This window comes from Propithecus coquereli, unplaced genomic scaffold (assembly GCF_000956105.1).
Source record: "Propithecus coquereli isolate 6110/MARCELLA unplaced genomic scaffold, Pcoq_1.0 Scaffold370, whole genome shotgun sequence".
Classification (NCBI taxonomy): domain Eukaryota; kingdom Metazoa; phylum Chordata; class Mammalia; order Primates; family Indriidae; genus Propithecus; species Propithecus coquereli.
Window position 1 is genome coordinate 2,721,182 of NW_012149397.1, and position 25,082 is coordinate 2,746,263.

Sequence of the window (25,082 nt, forward strand, 5' to 3'; positions counted from 1 at the left end):
AAAAAAAAAAAAAAAAAAAAAAAAAAAAAATCAAATAAGAACAAATAAATCAATACCATGAAACCTTTCAGTCCAAAATTTTTTTTGTATCTTTTTCCTGTCCATTTAACTCACACAATGGATTATGCACTCCACATATTAGAGGGTCTACTTCTATATGCACCTCCCCAAACAATAAAAATAATATTTTCCCAATCATCTTACCAAATGAAATGCACCTTATTGCCCTTTCCTACTCCTGGAAATGCTAATGCTAAAAATGCTATCACTTTGTACTTAGTATCAGTCAATGAAGAAGAATTTTTGAATCAATTATGTAGACAACTATTTTTAAATTATACATATTATTTTGGAACTTTCCTTCTGTGGGGATGGAGAGCAATGGCTGCTTCACCTGCCTGAGTCCTCTCTTGCTTCCTCTGCAGTCTGTGACTGGTAGTGTGCTGGCTTTTAAAAATTCTTCTTTCTGTACCCAACCCTCTTTATTTGGTGAGGTTTCTACGATGTTTGCTAGTTTTGTTGTCATGTGCCTTGTTAATTTGAAATGTACTCTTATCTCATGGTTTATGGGAGCTAACTGGGAAAAAGAACAACCAATAGTCCAACTATCTAGATACTAAAGATTTGCAAAATGTCTTTTAAATAAAGAGCTATTTCCTTAAAAGCAATTAAAGAGAAGAAAGTAAAATTATCATTTGCATATGATCCACATGTACCAAGAAAATCCATTAGAATCAACTGAAAAACTATAATATAACAGTCACATGTATAACTAACAGTGATTGGTATTTATAATTGTTTGGAAAAAACTCAAACTGTTGTTTCTCTGCTTTTACACTACAATAATCATCAACACAGAAGACAACTTCTATGACCAAACGTGGGGGAGGAGTTTTCCCCACCACCAAGCAAGCAAGAAGTTTTGTAGCAGACACCAACCAGGTGTCTTCCAATTCAATTCCAACACTGGAGATAGTGTCAGATCCCACAAATTGAGGTCTCAGTCCCCAAAAGTGCACCCTTCATACACCAGTCACAAGTTTAGGCAAGTTGGGGTTTCCACGACCCCCTCCTCTGAGTTCAACTAATTTGCTAGAGTAGCTCACAAAACTCAGGGAAACACTTAGATTTACGTGTTTATTATAAAGGATAGTACAAAGGATACAGATGAAGAGGTGCATAGGGTGATTTATGGGGGAAGGGGTATAAAGCATCCATGTCCTCCCTCTGGGTGCGTCACCCTCCAGGAACCTCCACATGTCTAGCTATCTGGAAGCTCTCTGAACCCTGTCCTTTTGGGGTTTTATGAAGGCTTCATTCCATAGGCATGATTGACAACCATGTAGAAATGTGATTGGTAAAAAGGGTATAATCTCATAATAACACACTGGGGAAAACCAGCAAGGCCTGTTTGTTCAGATTCTTCTTGGCCTCTATGTGAAGCATTACTCCAGGGTATGGAGTAGGATCCTCTCTGGAATAAAGGGTCTTAGGACCCACAAGCAGATTAGAGTCCTGCCTTGAACAGGAGAAAGAAGGGCAGAAGAAGGTCAGAGAGAGAGAGATTCTGTTTGCTGAGGCCTAAAGTGCCCCAACATTATAACAAGGGGTATGGAAGTTATGAACCAGGAACTGTGGATGAAAACCTATCTATCTATCTATCTATATCATAATATCACAATCATATATAAAGAACTCATAAAAATTAAAAAGAAAATAAATTACACAATAGAAAAATGACTAAATGACATCAACAACATATCTTAGAGGAGAAAATCCAAATGGCTGAAAAGCATTTGAAAAGATGCTCAATCTCTTTAGTAACCAGGCCAGTGGAAATTAAAATCACAATGTAATGCCATTAAAAACCTATAAAATTATGAAAAGTTTAGTGAATACCAAATATTAATGAGAGCTAAACAAGTGTAGCCTTGTCTGCTCTTAGTGAGAATGTAAACTGGTATAACTACTTTAGAACAAATTTGTCATCTTGTGAAGTTGAAGAAAGTGATGCCCTTTGACCAGTAATTCTATCCACAGGTATACAGTATATGCTCTAACGAAACCCATGCAAGCATTCCCCAAGAGACATGTTCAAGAATGTTCATGGCATTATTTGTCATAATAGCAAAAACTGGCAACAATTTAAATGTCTTTTAATAGCAAAAAATATACCTAAATTCCAATAATTTCACACAATGGAATACTATACAACACTGAAATGAATGAACCACAATGTTGAGAAAAGCACATTACAGAAGAATACCTACGGTAGTACGTCATTTATATAAAATTCAAACGCACAAAATTAAGTAATCCATACACATGTAGTACAAATGAGAAGGGAATATTAAACATAAACAATTCAAAATGGTGGTTCCTTTTGGCTGCAAGGGAGAGGAACAAGTGGGAGGGTCATCAGAGGCATTAATGATGTACTATTTCTTAAGCTGGATGGTAGGTAAACAGGTATTTGTGTCATTAATCTTAGTATCTTATAGCTAATCATTGTATTTATTTTTGTATATATGAAGTACATCATTGATGAGTCTATCACATAAAAATAAAGAATTAGTAAACTGAAGAAATTACCCACAACAGGAAACTGATGGATAGCTTTAATATTGGAAAATATTTAAGAAAAGGAACTATGCAGATCAGTAAAACCAAACAAGGTGGCAGCACTAGCAGCAGCAATACCAAGTGAGAAAAGTTAAGCGAATTCTGAGAAAGAAGAGTGATAAGAGCAGCACGGCCCATCAGATATTCAAAACACAAGAATTAAAGTCACAAGGGCTGGTGCGTGAACTGGCAGGCAGGTCAAAGGGAAAGAGTACAATGCTGGGAAACACCCTCAATTGTTACAGAAACTAGTATATGAGCATTTTCAATTCCATAGCGGAAATGCTGACTATTCCATTTATGCTGTTGGGATACTTGGACAGGCAAGCAGCAAAATGTTCCATGGGATCATACCTTACACCTTATAACAGGTACTGTAAATTCTGAACATACCAGATTTTCAAATGCAAAATATTCAAAAAAACAAAGAAATCATAACAGTACTAGAATGAACTGTGGAAACCATGGGAGAATTTTTCTGATAATCTAGAAGTAACTGTAATACAAGAGCCAGGAGAATGTTAAGAAGAGATGGATAAACTCAACGTTACAAAAAGTCAGTCTTCATAGCAAAACCATCAACAGCAAAATCAAAGGACAAATGACTAATTGGAAAATAATACATATAGCATGTAGTTTCCTTAATACATAAAGAACTCCTAAAAGCCATTAAGCAAAAGACCTACAACACAGTAGGAAAAAAGGTAATAAAGATAGTTCTAGAAAAAGAAGCATACATGGCTGTAAAACAGATATTCAACCAGACTCACAATAAGAAAAATAAGAACTCAAACTACAATACACCATTTTAACCTACCAGATCAGCAAAAGATGAAAACCTGATAAATGGTACCAGAAGGATTTAACAGGTGGGAGTGCAGCATGGAAGGGCCTCTGAGGAGAGTGATTATACCAGTACCTGATGATTGATACCTTGCCAACACTAGCACACGTGCGCACTTATAAAAGGTTATTAGCTGCATCATTATCTATTTTAGGAAGAGTAGAAACATCTCAAATTTCATGCAAGAATTCTTTGTGAGAAATAATATTTTCAAATATATATATTTGCTTTCCTTCTATATGCATAAAATATCTCTAGAAGGATTCATAAAAAATGACAAGATTATATTCAAGTGATTCAGATGCTGAGTTAAGGGTAAGAACTAGTCATTTCTTCCTTCCCTACTCTCTCTTTTGTAGACTTTAGCCAACCACTCACAGACTGTCTTCTTTTTTCAGTGTTTCTGTATTCATGTTTTTATGTTAAGTTTGTTATGCATACAGAGCACATGAGGCCCACCGAGGAGCTGACCAGGTATGGTTAGGGAGCTGACAGGAAGGGGATTAACCCCTGGATTGGTACAGAGGTAGTTGTCTAGGGGCATCTTTTCTTCAACAGGCAAAAAATTAGAAAAATACTCAGAAAATGGAGAAGAGGATGAGCATCGAAGGGTACTATACATTCATTCATTCAAATAATATTTACTGAGCACCCACTATGAGCAGACAATTTCAGGCATGGCAACTCATAGAGAGTGTCTGAGAGAAATCGGACACGTAATTACATTCATAATTGATTACAACTGAGATAAGCTATGTTTGAAAGATTGGAGTTAGATAGCAACAAGATTGAGAAGTAGAGAGACCTAGCATCCTCATCACAGGGAGAAGTTCGTGCATAGTAAGGTAGGAACATGGCAGTGTGAGCCTCAAATAGAAGCCAGTGTGGGTACAGACCAGAAAACAGCACAATTGAACACTCCAAGAATGGGCAAGAGGTAGGCCAAGGTCAGATCCTCCTCAACCTGGAAGGTCACTATTTGGAATTTATTTTTAAAAAATGAAGCACCACTGGAGGATCTTAAGCAGAAACACTGTACAGATAGATTAATTTTTATATAGAATAAGAAGAAAAATAGGTTGGAGAAGGATATGTGAACACAGGGTGACCAGTCAAGACCTTACTGAGAACATCTGGGTGACAAATGATGGTAGCCATGGAGCTGAGACACGGACAGACCAGAAAGATATTAGTATTTAGCTGTAGAAAACAAAGGATTCAGCAACAGATCCAATTTGAAAGTCAGGGAGAGGAAGTATTTAGATCAGTAGTAGTTCTTACGTTCTGGTGGCAACTGGGATATTTGTTAAAAATTTAAGTTCCTAGGTCTGTGCTCATAGGTTCTAATTAGGTAGGTCTAGGTCACAGACACGTTGGAACCCGAATTTTTAACAAGCAGCCCTAGTAATTCCGATGTCAACAGACCTCCTACTACACTTGGGAAATCACTGATTTAGAGGACTCTTGAACTTCTGGTTTATTCAAGAGTGGTTGGGGCTGGAATGGGGGCACCATTTACGGAAAAAGTGAACAATGAGGGAAAAGAAAACTTGTGAGGGTAGGCCATGAGTTTAGCTGTGTCTGCTCCTTATGGTCCTGTAGTAGTAGATACACAAAGAGATGGACTGCATTTAGTGTTCGGACTGTTTCTATAGGTCTACCCAAATGGCCTTTCTGATAGAAGTAACTCATCAGCTAAGTGTTACATCTGCCTCACAAACATGATTCCACTCAGAACGCCGAGAAGCAGATACTTCCAAGCACGTCTGCCTCGACGCTGGCACTGGCTGCCTGTGAGGACACTTCCTACCCACTCTTCCTAGATCACTAGGCCCCAGCCAAGTTGGCCTTTTGCCCCTCTGAAAAACTTGGGTTGCTCCCTCACTATATTCAGTTCTAAATATCTGAACTATCTAAAATAGTGTCTGCCTCTCCCTTTTAAAAAATTAATAGACTTTACTTTTTAGAGCAGTTTTAGGCTCATAGCAAAATTGAGTGGTGGGTACAGAGACTTCCCAGATCCCTTTCTTTTTTTTATATATTTTTATTTCAGGGTATTATGAGGGTACAAACATTATGGTTACACTTTATGTCTTTGCCTCACCCAAGCGAGGGTTAGAGGCATGCCCTTCCCCCCTACAATGCTCCCGTGTCCGTTAGCTGTGGGTTTATCCCCCATCCCCCTAATCCCTGGAGAGTATTACTGCCATGTGAGCATCCTAGTGTTCATTAGTTAGTACCAATTTGAAGGCGAGTACAAGTGGAGCCCATTCTTTCGATCTTGTGGTACCTCACTTTGGATAATGGGCTTACGTTTAATCCAGGAAAGTATAAGAGGATTCTATGATAAAGACAGACCCCTTTCTTTGTCTGGTGCTACACAATGCTCCAGGCCCACCTTGTACTTTCTCTGCCCCAGCCCTCCTGGAATCAGCCAGTTCTCCAAGGAGAAGCCCTGGTTCCTTTTACTGAAAATGATATCAGAAACCAAGATCTGGGCACTGGCTGTGCCCTTTGCTGCTGGAGTGATCCCACTTCTAGGCCCTGTCAGCCAACAGAGTGAGGACAGTGTGTATACTAATCATATATACACATAACTATATTTCTATTTTAACCATCTGTAACTATATGAAGCTAAATACGAGTTCATGCTGACATCGTCAACTCATTCATTATCACATGGATCATTCTCACCACCTTACCTCACTTATTTATCTGTAACTACCACTCTAATAATGAGACACTTGGCTCCCACCATATGCCATACAATAACTTTTCTATTCCAGTCCCACATGTACAGCAATGCCTGAACTGTTGATCCGAACCCCTGTGCCTCATTCATTTTTATCCCTCTACCTTACTTTATTCTCTTTCATTGCACTCCACACTGTTTATATTGTTTTTTATGCTTATTTATACTTATTTTCTGTTTTCCTTCTCTATGACAACACAGACTTTCACTGTTGAGTCCCCAGCACCTTAAAACTGCCTTACACAAAGTAGGTGCTCAATAAATATGAATGGAATAAATGAATAAAAAATCATTATGCTTATTACATTAATTAAGCAGATCTCAGGAGGGCCTTTCCTGGCCAGCACTATTTCATTCAACTTTGAGATACTGTATCTATTTCAATCAAATTATAATCACAACATATAATTTAGACTTTTCATCGATTCAACTGACTTATCTCCCCAATTGCTACAATTTTTTTTTTTTTTTTTGAGACAAAGTCTCACTCTGTTGCCTGGGCTAGAGTGCCGTGGCATCAGCCTAGCTCACAGCAACCTCAAAGTCCTGGGCTCAAGCAATCCTCCTGCCTCAGCCTCCCAAGTAGCTGGGACTACAGGCGTACACCACCACGCATGGCTAATTTTTTCTATTTTTAGTAGAGACTGGGTCTCACTCTTGCTCAGGCTGGTCTCAAACTCCTGACCTCAAGTGATCCTCCCACCTTGGCCTCCCGGAGTGCTAGAATTACAGGTGTGAGCCACTGCACCCAGGCAATTGCTACAATTATGACCACCTAACTAAAACAGTGAACTCTGACAAACTATCACTCATAGCTCCTGCTTTTTCCTTTAAGGCCTGACTCTAACCACCACCTCCCCCATTACCATCCTCTGCCAACTTAAATCTACCGGGCACTGCTCAACCTATTTTAAATTTTCTAGATATTTTCAATTCTGTGTGTTCTGGTTATCTATTGATAAACTTTTTTGTCATATTTGTTGGAAAATGAACATAATTACTATCATAAGTTCAAATCACAAAGTCAATGAGAAATTACATAAAAATCAAGTTGTTGATTTTAATCTTCCAAAAGAACCATGAAAGCATGTAAAATAATTTTTTGGAAAAAGTACACAAATTTGCTTTCTTTTCCTAAGTGTGGAAGCCTGAGACTTAGGAACAAAGACTAACAGAAAACATATGGAAAAGATCAGTAACACGATGGAATCTTGGCTCAAATGTGGTCTGCCTGCCACGTTTTACATACCAATGTCTCAAATAATAGACTAGATTTTTGCAATACTGTCAAAGCATCACTTGAAACACTGTATACTTTTCTTAAATGTGAAATATAACAAAATAAATCCTATGAATTCTTTGTAAAAACTTAATGGAAAACACTGTTTTAAGGAAACAAACACAAATCCAGGATTTACTTTACCTTAATTTGTTTGCACAAGCTTAAAAGAATCCCTGCAAAATGAACTCACAGTCCACTGCCAAGAGACACAAGTCAATTGTTTAAAATATGAAAACATTAGAATAAAAATTTTACCATTTAAAGCAGTTAACTGTTATTCTTCAGGAGAGAGAGCTCAGTGAAATAAGGGAATTTTCTAAGTCTGGTAAAATAAACACGATAGTTACTTGGCAACAGAAGGTTTTCATTGTCAATATTATAAAATTAATACTAAATACATTCTTGTGTAACACTAAAAACAGACAAATTGGAGATATACCTTCTGAGTGCAAGGCACTGACTTCCAGAACCAAGACATTAATTTTTATTTCAAAGGTTATTAGAAGTGGGTATATTTGGGAGAAAGGTGAGAAAGGAGATAGCTGATGGAAAAGAAGGTACAAGTCTTCATATGGAAAAGTCATATATTTAATTTGTGCAACCCATGACAATCTACTGCATTTAAAAAATAAACTAAATGTGAAATGCTATACATTTCTAATGTTGATTCTTTGTTTTAACAGAGGGAAGCACTGATGTGAACATAAAAGTTGAACAACTGAGAGACTCAAGAAATTTTGAGTTCCACCTTAAATTCCTGAGACACTAGGCTCCCTCTCACAGTGGACTTTAATTTGAAGAATTCTTTGGCATGAAAATGAAAATAAAAACAGTAATCAGTACATTCTGTTTCATTTAGTTCTGTTTGTCTTTCATATTAGAGGAAATTCTTGCCACACCCCAAACCAAAATTAAGGGGAAAAGAAAGAAATAAACCACATAAAGCTGACGAAGAACACAAGCATCTTAATTTGAATCCACAAAGTTTTGTATAATGAGAAGAAATGCATAATTTTAATCCAACCCAAGTGTTTTCCAAGCAGATTGTATTTGCTTAAATTGCTACAGTAATTCAAGGGACAGCCCTGTCTGGACACAGAGGTACTGTGGATTTTTAAGAGACTCAGTTAAAGAATTTAGGAATTTCTGATTCATTTAGAAGATTTGCAAATTCATCACCCTTTGAAAACTAAAGCAAATTCAACAGGTATGATGATAAAATAATTTTCAATTTTTTAAGAATGTATTCCTACTGTTAAAATAAAAAAGTATACTAGATTTGTTTAATATTAAAATAGACTGCATCTATCATAAAAGCACAATTTTTGGAAGCAAAATCTGGTAAAAGTTACATTAAAATTTTGATTAGGCAAAATGTTCAGGGAAAAAAGTAGTATAGTGAGTTTAATTTTCTAATTTAAGATTTACCTAATAAACAGTTTTTGTTTAGATCTTTAAAATCGTGAGTGAAAGGAAAGATTCTCAGGTTAAAAGAATCACTCTCTTTCTTGGGTCTCTTTTTCTCTCTCAATATTAAATTAAATTAAAAAAAAAAAAACAGCTAATGCCTTTGACCCATACATCTCAGCAGTGCTAGTGATTCTGGTTTTAGGGAAGATGGGCATTTGCTCTATCCAGTCTACTGAAGGATCTAACTAACTGGGTTTCAGTCAATTAAGATTTAAATGTACTATAGCTAAAATCAATTGAGACAGTCATATATTTAATAGTAAAAGAATTTATTAAGTTAAATTTAAAACTGTCTTAGAAAAAACCTGAATCATATACTAATACTTGGTTTCTTATATGCTACTTTCTATGACATACCAATAAAACAATTATGTCCTTAAATAATAAAATGTTATGAGGCTTTTACTTTAAACTCTCTGGAACAAAGTAAATATACCTCACTTTTAATAATAATTTCAATTAGAACTTGTCTTGATGGAAGCATGAGTGCTTTTTTCCAAGTAAGAGAAATGTTATGACACAGATACTTTTATTGCTATAATATGAAGAATTCACATTAATGGATAACCAAAAAGCTGGTAATATATATTTTACTTTGCTTTAAATTTCTTTTTCACATTTGTTATTTTTCTACTAGACAATGTACTAGGAAAGTGATGGAGTATATTGTGATGTAGAAATAAATATTCAATAGGAAAGAGAACAGCCAAGCTCTCTATGACTATGTTCATTTAAAGAAATCACCACGGTAAAATAAATGCATAGAAATAATCAACATTAGGAGAGATAAGCATTGCTAACAAGATATAATCTGTAACTTATTAATACAGTCATCCGTTTAACAAATCTTAGAGTATTTCTAACACCGTGCATTGTACTAGGTTCTGTTAAATATTAGAGGTCAGGAAAATGAGATGACTGATAATGAATTATACTATATTGCTGTGAGTTATTCTATAGGAAACGAGGCACAGTTGTAGAATATGAAAAGCAGAGGTCACAAAAATATGCTTACCAAATGGCTAAGGTTAGTTGGAATACAAAATTTGGATAAAATGAAATAGATCATTGTAACAGGGAAAATTATCATGGGAAAAGAGCAAGAGGAATAGAAAATAATGGACATATGGATGGAAATGGGATGGATTTCAGACCAGAAAATGGTACTTAGCCAAAAGGGAGTGAGAGAAAACTGCACCACGGGGTAGGAATGCGGAGGCAAGAGGACAAGGATGTTTACGATAAATTCAGGTTTAGAAAAGAAATTGCTCTTCGAGTAAAGCCTTTCTTCTTAGGTGCCTGCGAAGAACAAAAATAGACAACTTTAAGAATCTCTTTATTTTCAGAGAGGCCTCAATCATGATGTATTGATTCTAAGTCAAAGATGTGCAATTAAGTGTAGTTTCAAAGGTATCATCCAGGCCTCCTCCTTTTTTCCCAACAATTTCTCTGTTGAACAGACTCTAATTCTCAAATGTAAGGTTGCTGACGATTGCCAGGGTCCTTAACACAAGTATAAAATTCAAGCTGAGTTTTCATGAACAATGCTGTTTTCAAAATTCAATTGTGCAATAGTCAGCTTGAGACTCTTGTGTGGCCTGGCCCAGCATATCTGCACATCTCTGCCTCTGTTTCCACATCTCTTCCTCTGTGTCCACTTATATCTTTTGGGAAAATAGCAACTTTAGAACCCAACTCCAATGGCTATAGTGAGACTGAAATGAATGACAAGTGCATTAAAAAAGTTAATATGCTATACTATAATGAATACAATAAAATAGTATAAAACAATATAGGATGTTCTATATCCATTCTTGTTAATCTCCCAAAGCCTAGGTCAAATGATGTCTACAAAAGACTTCGTGTCTCGGCCAAGCCAGGTTTAGCCACTGGGCCCACAGCACTACTTGTCTCTGCTATAAACCATGTTATCCTCTGCCTGAGGTTAGGGTTCGCTTTGTTTTGACACTCTCCTCCACTAAACCATTTGTTATTTACAGAGGGGGCCATGTCTTCATGTTCTCTTGATTTCTGTATTTCCCACCAACTTAGCACAGTGCCTTACCCCTAGAAATAAGGGGTAAGACAATAGTAAACTGAAGTAGCCAAATCAAACTAACTACTAATATTTGTAAAGTGCTTTACTGAGAACATTCACGTATAGCAGAGTAGTGTAGTGCAACAGGTGAATGAGCATCCCCAGGCATACCCAATGGGAGGTTCCAGGCCAGCAAGGAGAGCTAGCTTGCTCTGAACACTGCCTTGTAAGATAAGACCATAACTCCTTTTTTCCACCTCCTCCCAAGACTCTCCCCTACTTCACCCTTGAACCCAGTGTGAAGATCACAACTCCAGAAGTTAATTTGTTAAATTTGGCATTCATTCCCAGAGTGCCAATTCCTTGGGTCAAAATTTAGACCCTTTGGACTCTGGACTTAACAGCCTCATTTTGTTCTTTTAACAGTTAACCACCATTTCCTAAACACTTCACCCTCTGTTGCTTTTATGTTTTTGCTCATCTCTTCTATCTGGAAATCTTCCCTATCTCTCTATGAGAATCCTAATATTCCTTCAAAGTCTAGGTAAAATGCCATGGCCTCCATGAATTCCATGAAAAAGAAAGAACAATGGATGTAATATATTTAGACTTGCAAGAAGAAATGTCATGATGTAATCCTAGCACTTTGGGAGGCCGAGGCATGAGGATTGCTTGAGCCCAGGAGTTCGAGATCAGCCTGAGCAAGAGTGAGACCCCGTCTCTACTAAAAATAGAAAAATTAGCTGAGTGTAGTGGTGCACACCTGTGGTACCAGTTACTTGGGAGGCTGAGGCAGGAGGATAGCTTGAGCCCAGGAATTTGAGGTTGCTGTGAGCTATGATCATGCCACTGTACTCTAGCCAGGGTGACAGAGCAAGACTCTGTCTCAAAAAAAAAAAAAGTCATGAGTTTCAAAATCATATATTGTTAAAAAAAAAAAAAGACCAAACCATTGCTATTATGGCATTTTCTTGTAGGGAGGGCTAAATATAAGAACATATATTGGAATAAATGATCACTTGATCCTGTTTTCTTAATTAAGAAAGCAAGGTCAACACCTAAAAACAATAATGGGGAATGAAGTTTTAGAGGCTGGAGAGAGGAAAAGAGGATGGTCTAAGGAAATGCAGCTATGTAGCACTTGAGGTTAGTAGTCATGAATTGAGAGCAAGACCAGTGGTCATGGTCCCATTTTTCTCTAGTTATATTCAGCTATGTGTCAGGATGTGAGTAGGTGGAGAATGGGAGTAACCAGGGTTGCAGTTTGTTAGATGTAAGGAGCCACAAAGTTTAGGGCATGTGCAAAGGAGTAATGATAGTGATGAACTATGGGGTCTAAGCTGGTAAGGGAACTGCTCATATTGGGAGGTTTGGATGAGGGGCAATGAAAAACAGTAGAATCAATATATTTTAGGTTCCATCGAAATTGAAGAATTATTGCAGTTGGAGTTACCACATGTAGATAGTGGTCAGAGTGTGGGATGCTCAGAAAGGAGAGTATGAGGGGTTGCAGTAGTGGTAATGACAAGGCCCAGGATGTGGGTGCGTGGAAGCAAATGGTGAGGAAGAATGGAGGACAATATCAGTGAAGGAAAAGAGATCAACGGTCTCTGACTCTACTTGAATAACTACTTCAAATCCCCAATACATAAAATATTTACATTCTCTATATTGTTAATTTTTGACAAGAAAAGATACAAGAAACTGAGATGTATCGCAACCTTTCTCAAATGGGGTTCTCTCAGAAAAAATGATTTAAGTAACTATTTTCTCAATTATATCAATGATGAAAAATAGCTAGTACCATTCTAGGTGAATAGGAGGTAAGTCATTTCATTACATACAATGATGTGTTAGGACAATCATTTTCTCATGAACCCCTGGATGAGAAATGTAGAGAGAAAAGGTCTCAGAATAAAAGAAGTAAGATTTTAACTTTTTCCTAAATAATATACTCATTTTATCAGATAGCAGTTTAAGATTTGCAAAGTACTTTTACATGCATATCTCATATGATCCTAATAATAACCAGATAAGCTAAGCAAGTAAGATATAAGATATAAGGCAAGCTCCAAGATAAGCAGGTGAGATAAGCAGCCAAGGTATAATTCAGCTATAATTATAATTTTTGTTTTATTGATGAGGCAAGTGGGAGATATGTTAAGTGACAGGGCTGCAATGCAGGTTTTCAGGCTCCTCACCCAGGGCACAATCCACTCTTCCCTATAACTTCGATTTTCAGCACAAACAAGTGTTAATTGTCTGTGAAGCCTTTCCCCTTACAATCCTACTCCACATAATATCCTTCTGCTGCACTGTATCATATGTCTCTCTGATCCTCCACTAGACTTTAAACTCTTCGGAGACAGGGACGGTGTGTTTTTAATATTTGTATATCTAGAACTCAAAAATATTAATGGAAAAAAGGAAGTTAGGAGGAAAAATGTAAAGATTAATTTATTAGAAACTTAAACTTTGTAGAATGTAAATATTGTGTGTATTTGGGATGTGAAGTAGTTATTCAAGCAGAGTCAGAAATGAAATAATTGTTTCATGAAGAAAATCTGATGGCACGGTTAGGTTTTGATAGAAAACCCTAAGAGGAAACATGAAAGCTATTTCTAAATATCTCAAGTTATCATATAAAAGAGAGCAGTACTTCATGTTCTTCTAAAAAGCAGAAAAGGGTATCAGCAAATAAAAGTTGTAGAATCTCCTAGGCAAAAGCTAAATATAGGTCTCTCTTCTCACAGGTAGTGATCATCATTAAAGGACTGAGTAGCTTGTAAGAACATCCAGTATTTATAGCAGAGGGATGACCAGACTGTAGTTGAGTAATGTCATGCTATCATTATATATCTCTACTCTAGTAAGCATCATAAACAGATTCTCTTAAAAGATGATTACTTAGTAGGAAGTCTAGAACAGCAGGCTTTTGACTGTGGTTCAGTGCAATATATGACTTTTTATTTTTTTTTTTTAGAGACAGAATCTTGCTCTGTTGCCCAGGTCGGAGTGCAGTGGGGTGATCATAGCTCACTGTAGCCTTGAACAAATGAGCTCAAGCGAACCTCCCACCTAAACCTCCTGAGTAGTTAGAGCAATAGAAATGTGCCACCAAGCCTAGCTAATTTTTTAAATTGTTTTTGTAGAGATGAGGTCTCACTCTGTTGGCCAGAGTAGTCTCGAACTAGTTGCCTCTAGCGATCCTTCCGGCTTGGCCTTACTAAACACTGGGATTGTAGGTGTGAGCCATAATATATGACTTTAAAAAAAAAAATTCCACCTCACTGGTACTTAAACAACATTAATTTTGGTTTGAGCACTACCCATTCTTTCTGGATATTCTTTTATATACAGATATAAGTATAATACATTTTATATAATTGTCAATTTATACAAGAATTATTCTGAGTTTACTCACTTTTTTTACAATATATTTCCTTTTCTCCTTGCAATAGGACAAGACAAAAAAAAAAAAAAAGAAAATGGGCTTTTTAAGTCCAATATGTGTCATTTTCTTCTTTTTTGGAGTCAAAGTATATTGCCAATATGAAACTTATCAATGGGATGAAGACTATGACCAAGACCTGGATGATGATTACCAAACAGAATTCCAATTTCATCAAAGTGTAGAATATGGAGTTCCTTTTCATCGGTATACTTTAGGCTGTGCCAGTGAATGCTTCTGTCCAATTGACTTTCCATCATCAATGTACTGTGACAATCGCAAACTCAAGACTATCCCGAATATTCCGATGCATATTCAGCAACTCTACCTTCAGTTCAATGAAATCGAGGCTGTGACCACAAATTCATTCATCAATGCAACTTATCTTAAAGAAATTAACCTCAGCCACAACAAAATTAAATCTCAAAAGATTGATTACGGTGTGTTTGCTAAGTTTTCAAATCTACTACAACTTCATCTAGAACATAACAATTTAGAAGAATTTCCATTTCCTCTTCCTAAATCTCTGGAAAGACTCCTTCTTGGTTACAATGAAATCTCCACACTGCAGACAAATGCCATGGACGGTCTAGTAAACTTAACCATGCTTGACTTGTGTTATAATCGTCTTCATGATTCTGTGTTAAAAGACAAAATCCTTGCCAAAATGGAAAAATTAATGCAGCTGAACCTATGTAATAACAGATTAGAATCAATGCCTCCTGGTTTGCCTTCTTCACTTATGTATCTATCTTTAGAAAATAATTCAATTTCTTCTATACCAGAAAAATACTTCGACAAACTTCCAAAACTTCATGCTCTAAGAATGTCACACAACAAACTGCAAGACATCCCATATAATATTTTTAATCTTTCCAACCTTATAGAGCTCAACGTTGGACACAACAAATTGAAGCAAGCACTCTACATTCCAAGAAATTTGGAACACCTATACCTAGAAAATAATGAAATAGAAAGTATGTACAATTTTGTTTTCTAAAGAGAGAAAAAATGATATTTTGACTTTTTAAAGAAACAATCTTTAACAATTTATGCTTTAGACATTGCTGAAAATGGTTGTTTTGAAGTTGGCTAAGGAAATGAAATAAATTGGCCCCAGAGAAAGGTGTGCTATTCAGTTTATAGTCCTTTTTATTAAATTTTATCACCTTGAATATTGAGAAATAATACTATACAGCATATGAAGAAATATTACTATCCCAAGTAGTGGGACTGTAGTTGATTTTTACTTTTTTTCTTGAGATTGTTCTACTAAGAATTTATTACTTAAATTAGAAAAGCCAATGAAGGCATGTTTATTCTGGCACTATAAAACTCATTTATAATTTATTTTCTTCATTTTATTATTTGATTAATGTAAAAAAATTAAACCTAATTACACCTATAAGTATTTTAATTAATAAAATTATATCCCATATAACATAAAATCCAACATAGAATTATGGATATAATGCAGGATTAATTTTTAATTTGTATTTTTCAGAGATCAATGTTACAATGATGTGTCCATCTATTGACCTGCTACATCTCCACCATTTAACATACCTTCGTGTGGACCAAAATAAGCTACAAGAACCAATAAGCTCATACATTTTCTTTTGCTTCCCTCATTTACATACTATTTACTATGGTGAACAAAGAAGCACTCATGGTCAAACAATACAACTGAAAACACAGGTTTTCAGGAGATTTCAAGATGATGATGATGATGATAGTGATGATCATGATAATTCTGATGGAGCTCACGAGGACCAAGAAGCAGCAGCAGCAGAAGGGCACTTTGACCCTCATTATTATTAAATTCAAGAATGGCAAGAAACTAAACAGGTATACATTTGTGACTTCACAAAACTTTACTACTCAATATGGTAAATCTAACTACACATGTATTGCTCAAAGTAATATATTTAGAATTATGTATAAGATCAGAATTGAATTTAAGTTGTTGGTGACATCTCCATCACTACATAGTATTAGAACTTACTCAAAATAATACAAATCTTTAGGAATATAAAGAAACCATTAAGGTTTCCTATACTCTTTTTAAACATGGAAATACCATCAAATTGTAAAAAAGTGAGTATGCCATTTCTATTATCAGTAATTTTTCTAAGAATGATGAAGGAAGTAGCATTAGCAGTAGAGATCTGGAAGCCATGACCTTTTGATCATTCTGAGGACAATATGTATTTGAATGACAGTCACATTAATGTAACAAGAATTCATTGAAGGAGTAGATTTTTTTTTTTTTTTTTTTTTTACTTCATCTCCAGAAAAGCTTTCACACTTGTACTTTTTTGATCTCATCACTATGACATCCACCCCCCGGCTCATCATTTAGAGTATAGAATAGTTTTGATTTTCAAGAGGCGACCCTACCAAGGCATGTAAGGCATACAGATTTCTTAAATCGACTAATTTTGTTCTCAGAGCACCCAAGTAACAAAATTATAAAGCCTATATTTAGATAACTAAAAAATAACAAATTATCTCATTGTAATGTGTATTTTACCAAATTTTACCAACTGTTCAAAACAATCTTTATTGTGTTCCATTTTAACTGGGATAAATGTTTTTATATTATAGTAAATTCAACCAGAGAAAGGTCTCTTTTAGTTACATAAAAATGTGCTAATAAATAACTGCTTTGTTTACAAGGTTAAATTTATGTTGGTATTAATAAAATAAAGTTCTATTAATATCATTAGATACCTCTGTTTTCCTAGCACAATACATTAGAAACATATAATTCTTATCAGCCAATGTTTATTTACATTTGGAGTATCTACATAATGCTAAAGTTAAACATAGTTCCCTTAAAATGTGAACAACAGGTTTTAACATCTTCTTTAAAACCTTAAAAATCACTTTTTCTTTAATCTATAATTTTGAAGTATTTTAAGTAAGCCTTACTACGAAGATTAACTGTTGTGATGAACTCTCTTGATTTATCAGGCTAATATTTCATAGAATTCCTTAGATGAGGGACAAATACAAATCTGGAGCCACTTATACAGGGAACCTAAAAACAAATAACAATTCAGCCAACATGTGACAGATCAGCAAAACTGCATTTTAGAAGTAGTTTTCAAGCTTTTGAATCTTTATTTTTCTGGAGATACCAGTTTTAACTGAAGCCTTTAATGCTCTTTACATCTTTGAGTAAGTTATTAGCATTATCAGAACAAAAAGGCCCACCTGCCCCTAGGGACAACTTCAATGATCCAGAATGAATATGAAAAAAACTCCATTCATTCAATCAACATTCACAAAGTCACTGGGTATACAGGGGTAAGCAATGAGGAATAAAGAAATGGAGCACAATGTGCAATTGTGACACCCTAAGATATAAGTGTGAAAGTAAAGGTAAGAGTAAAATGCTAGTAATGTGGGCAAAGCACACTTTCAACAGAGGTAAAAAAAAAAAAAAAAAAAAAAAAATTTAAGGATCACCTCCCTTTTTCTTGAAATTTTTAAAAACAAGGTTATAAATTCAAACATTTATTAAGAACTAGTATGTGGAAAATACCATGGATGTTTCAGTAGACAAAGATATGACTACTTCTAACCTAGAGCAATTTAAAATTTAATGAGGAGCCATCATATCAGATACCACTTCGCACTCACCAGGATGGCTGAAATCAAAAGACAGACAAGTAACAAGTATTGGTGAGGAGGTGAAAAAATGAGAACCCTCATACACTGCTGAAAGGAGTATAAAATGGTGCAGCTGCTTTGGAAAGCAGTCTGGCAATTCTTTAAAAAGTTAGAGTACATATAACACAGCAATTCCACTCCTAGGTATATACCCAAGAGAACCGAATAAACGTTCACACAAAAATTTGTGTATGAATGTCCATATCGGCATTATCCCTAAGAGACAAAAAGTGGAAACCACTCAAATGTCCATCAATTGATCAATGGGTATATCTACACAATAGAATATTATTCAGCAATAATAAGTAATGAAGAACTGACACATCCTACAACATGGATGAACCTTGAAACCATGCTCAGTGAAAGAAGCCTGTCATAAAAGAACACATACTGTCTAATGCCATTTATAGGAAATGTCCAGAATAGGGAAAGCTATAGAGACAAAAAGACTATTGACTGCCTAAGGCTAGGGGGATGGGAATTGGAGAAAGTGAGGAGTGACTATTAACGTGTATAGGGTTTCTTTTTTAGGGTGATGAAAATGTTCTAAAATTGATAAAATTGATTGTGGTGACAGTTGTACAAGTCCACAAATACTAACTACTATTGAATTGTATGCTTTAAAAGGATAAATTGTATTGGATGTGAATTATCTCAATAAAGCAGTTATTTTAAAAATTCAATAAAGCTAGCTGGGCATGGTGGTGTGTGCCTATAGTCCCAGTTACTCTGGAGGATAAGGAGGGAGGATCATTTGAGACCTGGAGTTCAAGGCTACAGTAAGCTATGATGGTACCACTCTACTCCACCCAGGGAGACAAAGAAAGACTCCAATTCTAAATAAATAAAAGAATAAAATTATCTTTAAAATTTAATAAAGAAAAGATTGAACAACTCATTCTAACATAAGCAAGAAAGAAATAAAATGCAAAATGGCAGCAACTATAAAAACAGTGTGAGCAGGGATACCATAACTTTCACATCTGGAGAGGACCTGGTAAAGCTGTTGATGTCTCCCAGGAAGAATTGATTGCTGTGTGATAGAAACTGATTGGCAGAAGTGGAGAGAATAAGCTCTTGACTGGGACCAATATAAAGACATGGTAATTACTCGTTTTACCTCTTGCATAGTTTAAAAAATTAAAAACCCTCCAATTTCTGGAATTCTGAAGTTTCGATTTTTATCTCCTCATAAATTAATAAAATACACTTTAATTCTCAAAGAACAGCCTTAACAAAGAATAAAAATGCACGATTCAGTAATTCAAAAAACAAGGAATTTGATATTAGATGTACATTGATATAAAGCCTGACTATACTTATAAGCTAGGTTACTTTGGTTATTTAGCTTCTCTAAGCTTCCCTTTCCTCATTTTTAAAGGAAGATGATTCTCATATGGTTGTCATAAAGATAAAGAGAAATCATGGATATAACAAAGCACTTAACGTGCATGCCAGTTGGAGATATCCAATAAACTGTAACTCTCATTCCAGCATGTCTCGCCCAGGAGCTCACACACAGATCCAGGTGCTGCACACTCCCAGCTGCTCACACTGGCTTTCCCGCACACAGAATGGAGTCAGCATCTCTTTGGATTCCTTCCAACATTCTACTTGCACAAAATATTAGCAGATAAGACAGACTTTAATAAGGGTTTCATTAGGGTGCTTAAATCACATACTCCACAACAAACAAATTCAAAGTCACTACTGTATAGTTCAACTTTCCAAAGCACCCTTCTGGATGGCCCACCAGGGTGAGGACGGCAGGGTTTCTTCCATCCCCCTCACAAGGCACTGGGCTGCTGGCTTCTCTGCCCCAGAGTGTGGCCAAACTCCTCCTGTATATTAGGAATAACAGTTCAATTCTGCTCTGGCTCCTCCCTCCAAAGCTGTGTGTAAGTAAATGCATCCCAAAATGTCCTCCAGATCAGGGCCCAATGAGGAGGCAGCTTAACCATTTTTTGTTATTTGAAAATGTCCTAACTCAAACCCACCAAAGTATTTCTTATTAAAAGCAAAACAAAAACCCCAATGCTTTCCTTAGAGAAAATGAAGAATAAAGTATTTTCTTCAACTAGTACATCAAGATTGCATAGTTACATATCAGAGCTACAGATTAAACCAGTTGATTTGATATTTATAACAGGAAAAACATGAAAATTCATTTATTACTTTTCTCCTTATACCACAAAGTACTCAGTTATATTAGCTAATAGGCTGAACTATTTGTAACCATTAACAAATCCAAACCATACCATAAATCCAAGCTTAATTAACATGCAAATGTATAATGAATATACATTTAGCTTTTAGAAAGGATATTTTCAAAAGGATATTTCATAAATAATACTGATGGAGAATGTTTAGCCTATGTTTAAACATTATTTAATACCTGAAACACTATACGTTTTCACTTTATTACTCAAGTTGGGACCACTAAACTAAAATACAGATGTATGCATATCACATAACACACTTAACTAGCTCCATGGGGAAAACAACAAAGTAGAAGAAATAAAACTTGTCTCTTCTATATACTTTTTCTGTTTTAAGAATTCATATGTCCCAAAGGATGGCTAGAACTAAAACCCTGGTTTCCTCATTCCAAATCTATTTTTTCTAAATCTTGGAAATAAAGAATAAGAGCAGCTGGAAATGAAATTAAATCACAACAGCAAAAAATCCAAAGTTCCTTATATGCTCCAATTTCCTAAATAGATATAACTATGCCAAGTTATAGCTATGTCTAGTTACAAATATCACAACATCATGGACACATCTAGCATCACTTTATGTGTTTAGGCTGTGAATTCTCTATAGAGAATTATGTACTACTGAGAAAAACTAAATTGCAAATACGATACATTTTCACTATGAACTATTCCTTACATTGAGTAATAATTCCCCTCCATTTAAATTTCACTTTTTACTCTGGGAAGTACTTTGGTTCTCATCTCTCTCGTTTGAACAAATGACTAGGCTTTGAGCATGAGATTTGAGATAGCGATCCAAATCACAGACTTTCCATAAGAATGTTGAATTAGAAAGGGTCTATAAGTATCTAGCAACTCAGCAGTTTTCAACAGGAGCGATTTTGCCCCCAAGGGACAACTGACATGTCTGGAGACATTTTTGGTTGTCACAATGGAAGGGACGGGTGCTGCTAAACAGCCTATAGTGCACAGGACAGTTCTACAACAAAGAATTTTGGGTCCAAAATGTCTATAGTGTGGAGGCTGAGAAACTCTGTAGTAACTAGGCTCTAGTCCAATAGATAAAGAAACTGAGGCCTATAGAAGTTAAAGGAGGTGCCCAAGATCAAGGGGAGGTTAATGACAGAATCAAAACTAGAACTTACATGTTCTGACTCCAAAACTAAATTATTTCCTATAAAGTTAAAGGATGAAGATGGAGAAAAGACTCTTCTGGCTTGTACCCTTTGTTGAAAGCTAATCAACTTTGTAGTTATACGGTCTCTATCAGTAGGATTAAACCACTTCCAAAAAGATACTCTTTCCCAGAAAACTCTTTTTTCAAAAACTCAATTCCACTCAACACATTTTTTGGTTGCCTACTACTGAGAAACAATTAGGAGAAAGAACCAACAGATCAATGGTACACCCTCAAAAAATAAAACATCTGTAAGACACCAAGGATAATATAATAGAGTCACCCAAAAGAACTCCACAGAGAAAACTCTTTCATTTTTGGACACAATGCCTGCTCTTGGGCATTAAGCGGTTTTCATCTTTTATTACTGTATAGTAAAAAGCTAAATAGCTTTCTATCAGGATATAACACTTCTTTCTGGAATAGAAAATAACCTACAGTTTCAAACATTTTACACTGGGAACTGTATAGTAAAGATTTTGGCTTTGCCTACAGAAAGGTCTGGGCTTTGCCTTGGCTTCTGGGAGGTGACCCTATGTCACTTCTGATAGGAGTGTCTTTGTTTAGGGTGGGATCAGCCACACCCAATAGTCTAAGGATGCGGTGGCCATGCCAGAAAGACCAACCATGTGATGTAGGATAGGTTATGCAGTATCAGTGGACCTGAAGGTTGAGTTCAACCATGTGGACAATCATTCAATTATTCAATCAATCAAGCCCCATTAAAAGCTCTGAACACTGAGGCTTGGATGAGCTTTCCTGGTTGGCAATGCTCCATGTACACTGTCACATACCAATGCCAGAAGGGTAATGCATCCTGAGAACAATGAAAGGTTCATGATTGGACCGGCCCAGATTCCGCCCTATGCATCTCTTCCTTTGGCTAATTTTTGTGTATCCTTTCCCTATATAAACCATAACGATGAGTATAATAGCCTTCAGTGAGTTCTGAGAATCCTTCTAAGGAATTATGAAATGTAAGTCTGGTTCTGGGAATCCCCTGAACTTGCTACTGGTATCAGAAGTGAGGCTGGTTTGGGGAAATTTGCCTGCAAACTTTACAGTTTGGCTAACTATGGGCAGGAGTGTAGGTCTGTTTATTTTCCAGTGCAATTCTAGATATTTCCAGACTCGTGCCTTGCATAATCACCTCCCCTTCAGTGTGGGTGTGACCTGTGACTTGCTTCTAACCAATAGAATATGGCAAAGCTGATGGTACATATGTGATTATGTATATGTAATTGCTACAAAAGACTGTGATGCCTGTCTTGCCAGAAGACTATCTCCCTCTCTGGCTGTGAGGAAGCAAGCTGCCATGTTGTGAGCTGCACTGCAGAGAAAGTCACGTTGCAAGGAACTGAGGGAAGCCTTCAGTCAACAACCACCAGGAAACTAGGCCCTTAGTCCCACATCGTGCAAGGAACCAAATGCTGCCAACAACCACATGGATTTATAAGTGGATCCTCCCCTCTCAACCCCTGAAGTGAGGCTGCAGTCTCAGCTGCACTCTGATGGCAGATCCTAAAGCAGACAATCAAGCAAAGTCATGCCAAACTCCTGACCCACAGAAAATGTGAGATGTTATTTAATTAAGCCACTAATTTGTGCTAATTTCTTACATAGTAATAGATAACCATGACAATAGGCAAACAGTGGTAATGTTTAGACATGCAAAAGAAGAGGGATATTTCTAAAATGCAAATAGGATCACATCACTCACTGGCTTAAAAATTTCTCAGTGATCTCTCATGGACTACAGACCAAAGCCCAAACACGTTAGCAGGATATAAAAGATTCTCCTTAATCTAACCTCTATTCCCCTGTGTAGTCACATTTCTTAATATGGTCCACCCCCCTCACTTCTTTTGTCTCTCCCTCCAAGCTCCAGCCATATGCAAAAAGATTTTCTAAGTGATCTATCCCCATCCTTCCCTCCCATATAATTCTCCCCTTGCCAAGAACATTTCACCATCTGCCCCTACCCTCTTCTCCTATACTCTCTATAGAAGTCAGCTTGAGTGCAGCCTCCTTGACCTCACCTGGTCAAGGTTTGTGGCCTCTTCCAGTTTATCACAGAACCCTTTGCATATTTCTGTATAGCAAGCCCCACTGGGCGTTCTAGTTGCTTGTTTGCTGCCTTTCCTGCTGACTTGGAGACTATAAAAGTTCCTGGGGGGAAGAAACAGTTTTGCTTACCTGAGTTTACTTGTCTGTAAGTCTAGCATAGTAATGGTGCTCAATATTAAATGAATACTATTAAATGAATTTATTAAATGAATGAATGAACGCTAATAAAATTGTGTTCATTGGTCATAACTTTTCGAGGAAAGCTGTTATAATCCATAAAATAATTTTCTATAGTGTAAAGTATCAAACTCTACCATTAACACATTGACTGCCAAGTGGGCTGTATTTAACTCAGGCTAGTTTTGAGCCCAGGCCCTCGTGATGCAAAACCCTGCGGTTGGTTGGTGAAAATCTTACTTATTAATGTTCTTATTGTTACAATTAATATTGACAATTTAATTCTAAAAATGTGGATTGTGTTGCATATAACTCATGCACAGAAAACAATAAAAAATAACAAATTAGAAAGGATTGTTTTGTTTTACTAAAACATCACGGTCCCAGGGAAAATTTTTTTTTCTAGTGTGGCAGTTAATGTGTTAATGAAACAATGACTCTCTAAGATTCTCTAAATATGAAATATGGTATCTATCCAGCTTCTCAACATCTTGTTAACTTGCTATATAATACAAAACAAATTAATGTCTGCTGTTTCATTATTACATATTTCAAAGACTTAAAAAAGTTTTATTTTATTTTTAAAGCTATAAAACCAACAATTTATATCAACCAAAACCAGAGAGGATCACAACTAAATTTAAAATAATTCACATTCAAATAAAAACTTGATTATTAAAGTCTTAGTTTATTTGAGCTTTGATTTGAAAGGCTCTAAAACAAATTTTGACTAGAAAAGAGAACGGGTATTTATCCATGCTTGTTAAATGTTTAGCTTAGAGGAGAGAGAAATGTTACTGTGATTGCTAAAAGCACCAAAGAGTAATAAAAATAAATGTGAATCGTTTTTTTAAAATCAATCTTTAAAGATGCTTGTATGGTATCTACAATACCACTTTAACATTTAAAATCAAATGTAATATTAAAATAATTTGTATAAAGTTTCCTTCATGCAGCAAACAAAAATATTTAACTATCAACCCCCAAAATTATAAATCAAATTTATTTTTAAAAAGGCAATTCTCATGCTTGGGTTTTTGTTACATGTAATTAAAATAAAGGGGAGAAAAAAAACCCAAATGACAAAACTATAAACAAATTAGTGCTACAACTAATTCTTACATTGGAAATTTCTTGGCTTTATATTAATTATAGTATTAGGACAACATTTTTAGTCCTCATAAAATTAAGAGCTTAAACTATGCTTTTTTTGGTGTTCTATTTCATTCAAATAGCAGATGTTTTATCTCCTGGGAAATTACCAAAATGAGAAGCATGATTTTATAACTATATCATTTTCATAAACTA

The 25,082-nt window shown here is 35.8% G+C and overlaps 2 protein-coding genes across 3 annotated transcripts in view; one reads left to right on the forward strand and one right to left on the reverse strand.

Annotated features, from left to right (window-relative positions):
• Positions 1-25,082, reverse strand: part of CENPP (centromere protein P) — a 236,502-nt gene that overhangs the window by 130,266 nt on the left and 81,154 nt on the right. The gene's annotated exons all lie outside the window — the stretch shown is intronic.
• On the forward strand, positions 14,497-16,280 carry OMD (osteomodulin). Its single transcript, XM_012651827.1, has 2 exons — positions 14,497-15,436; positions 15,964-16,280. Exons 1-2 carry the CDS (start codon positions 14,497-14,499, stop codon positions 16,278-16,280), a joined length of 1,257 nt encoding a protein of 418 aa, XP_012507281.1.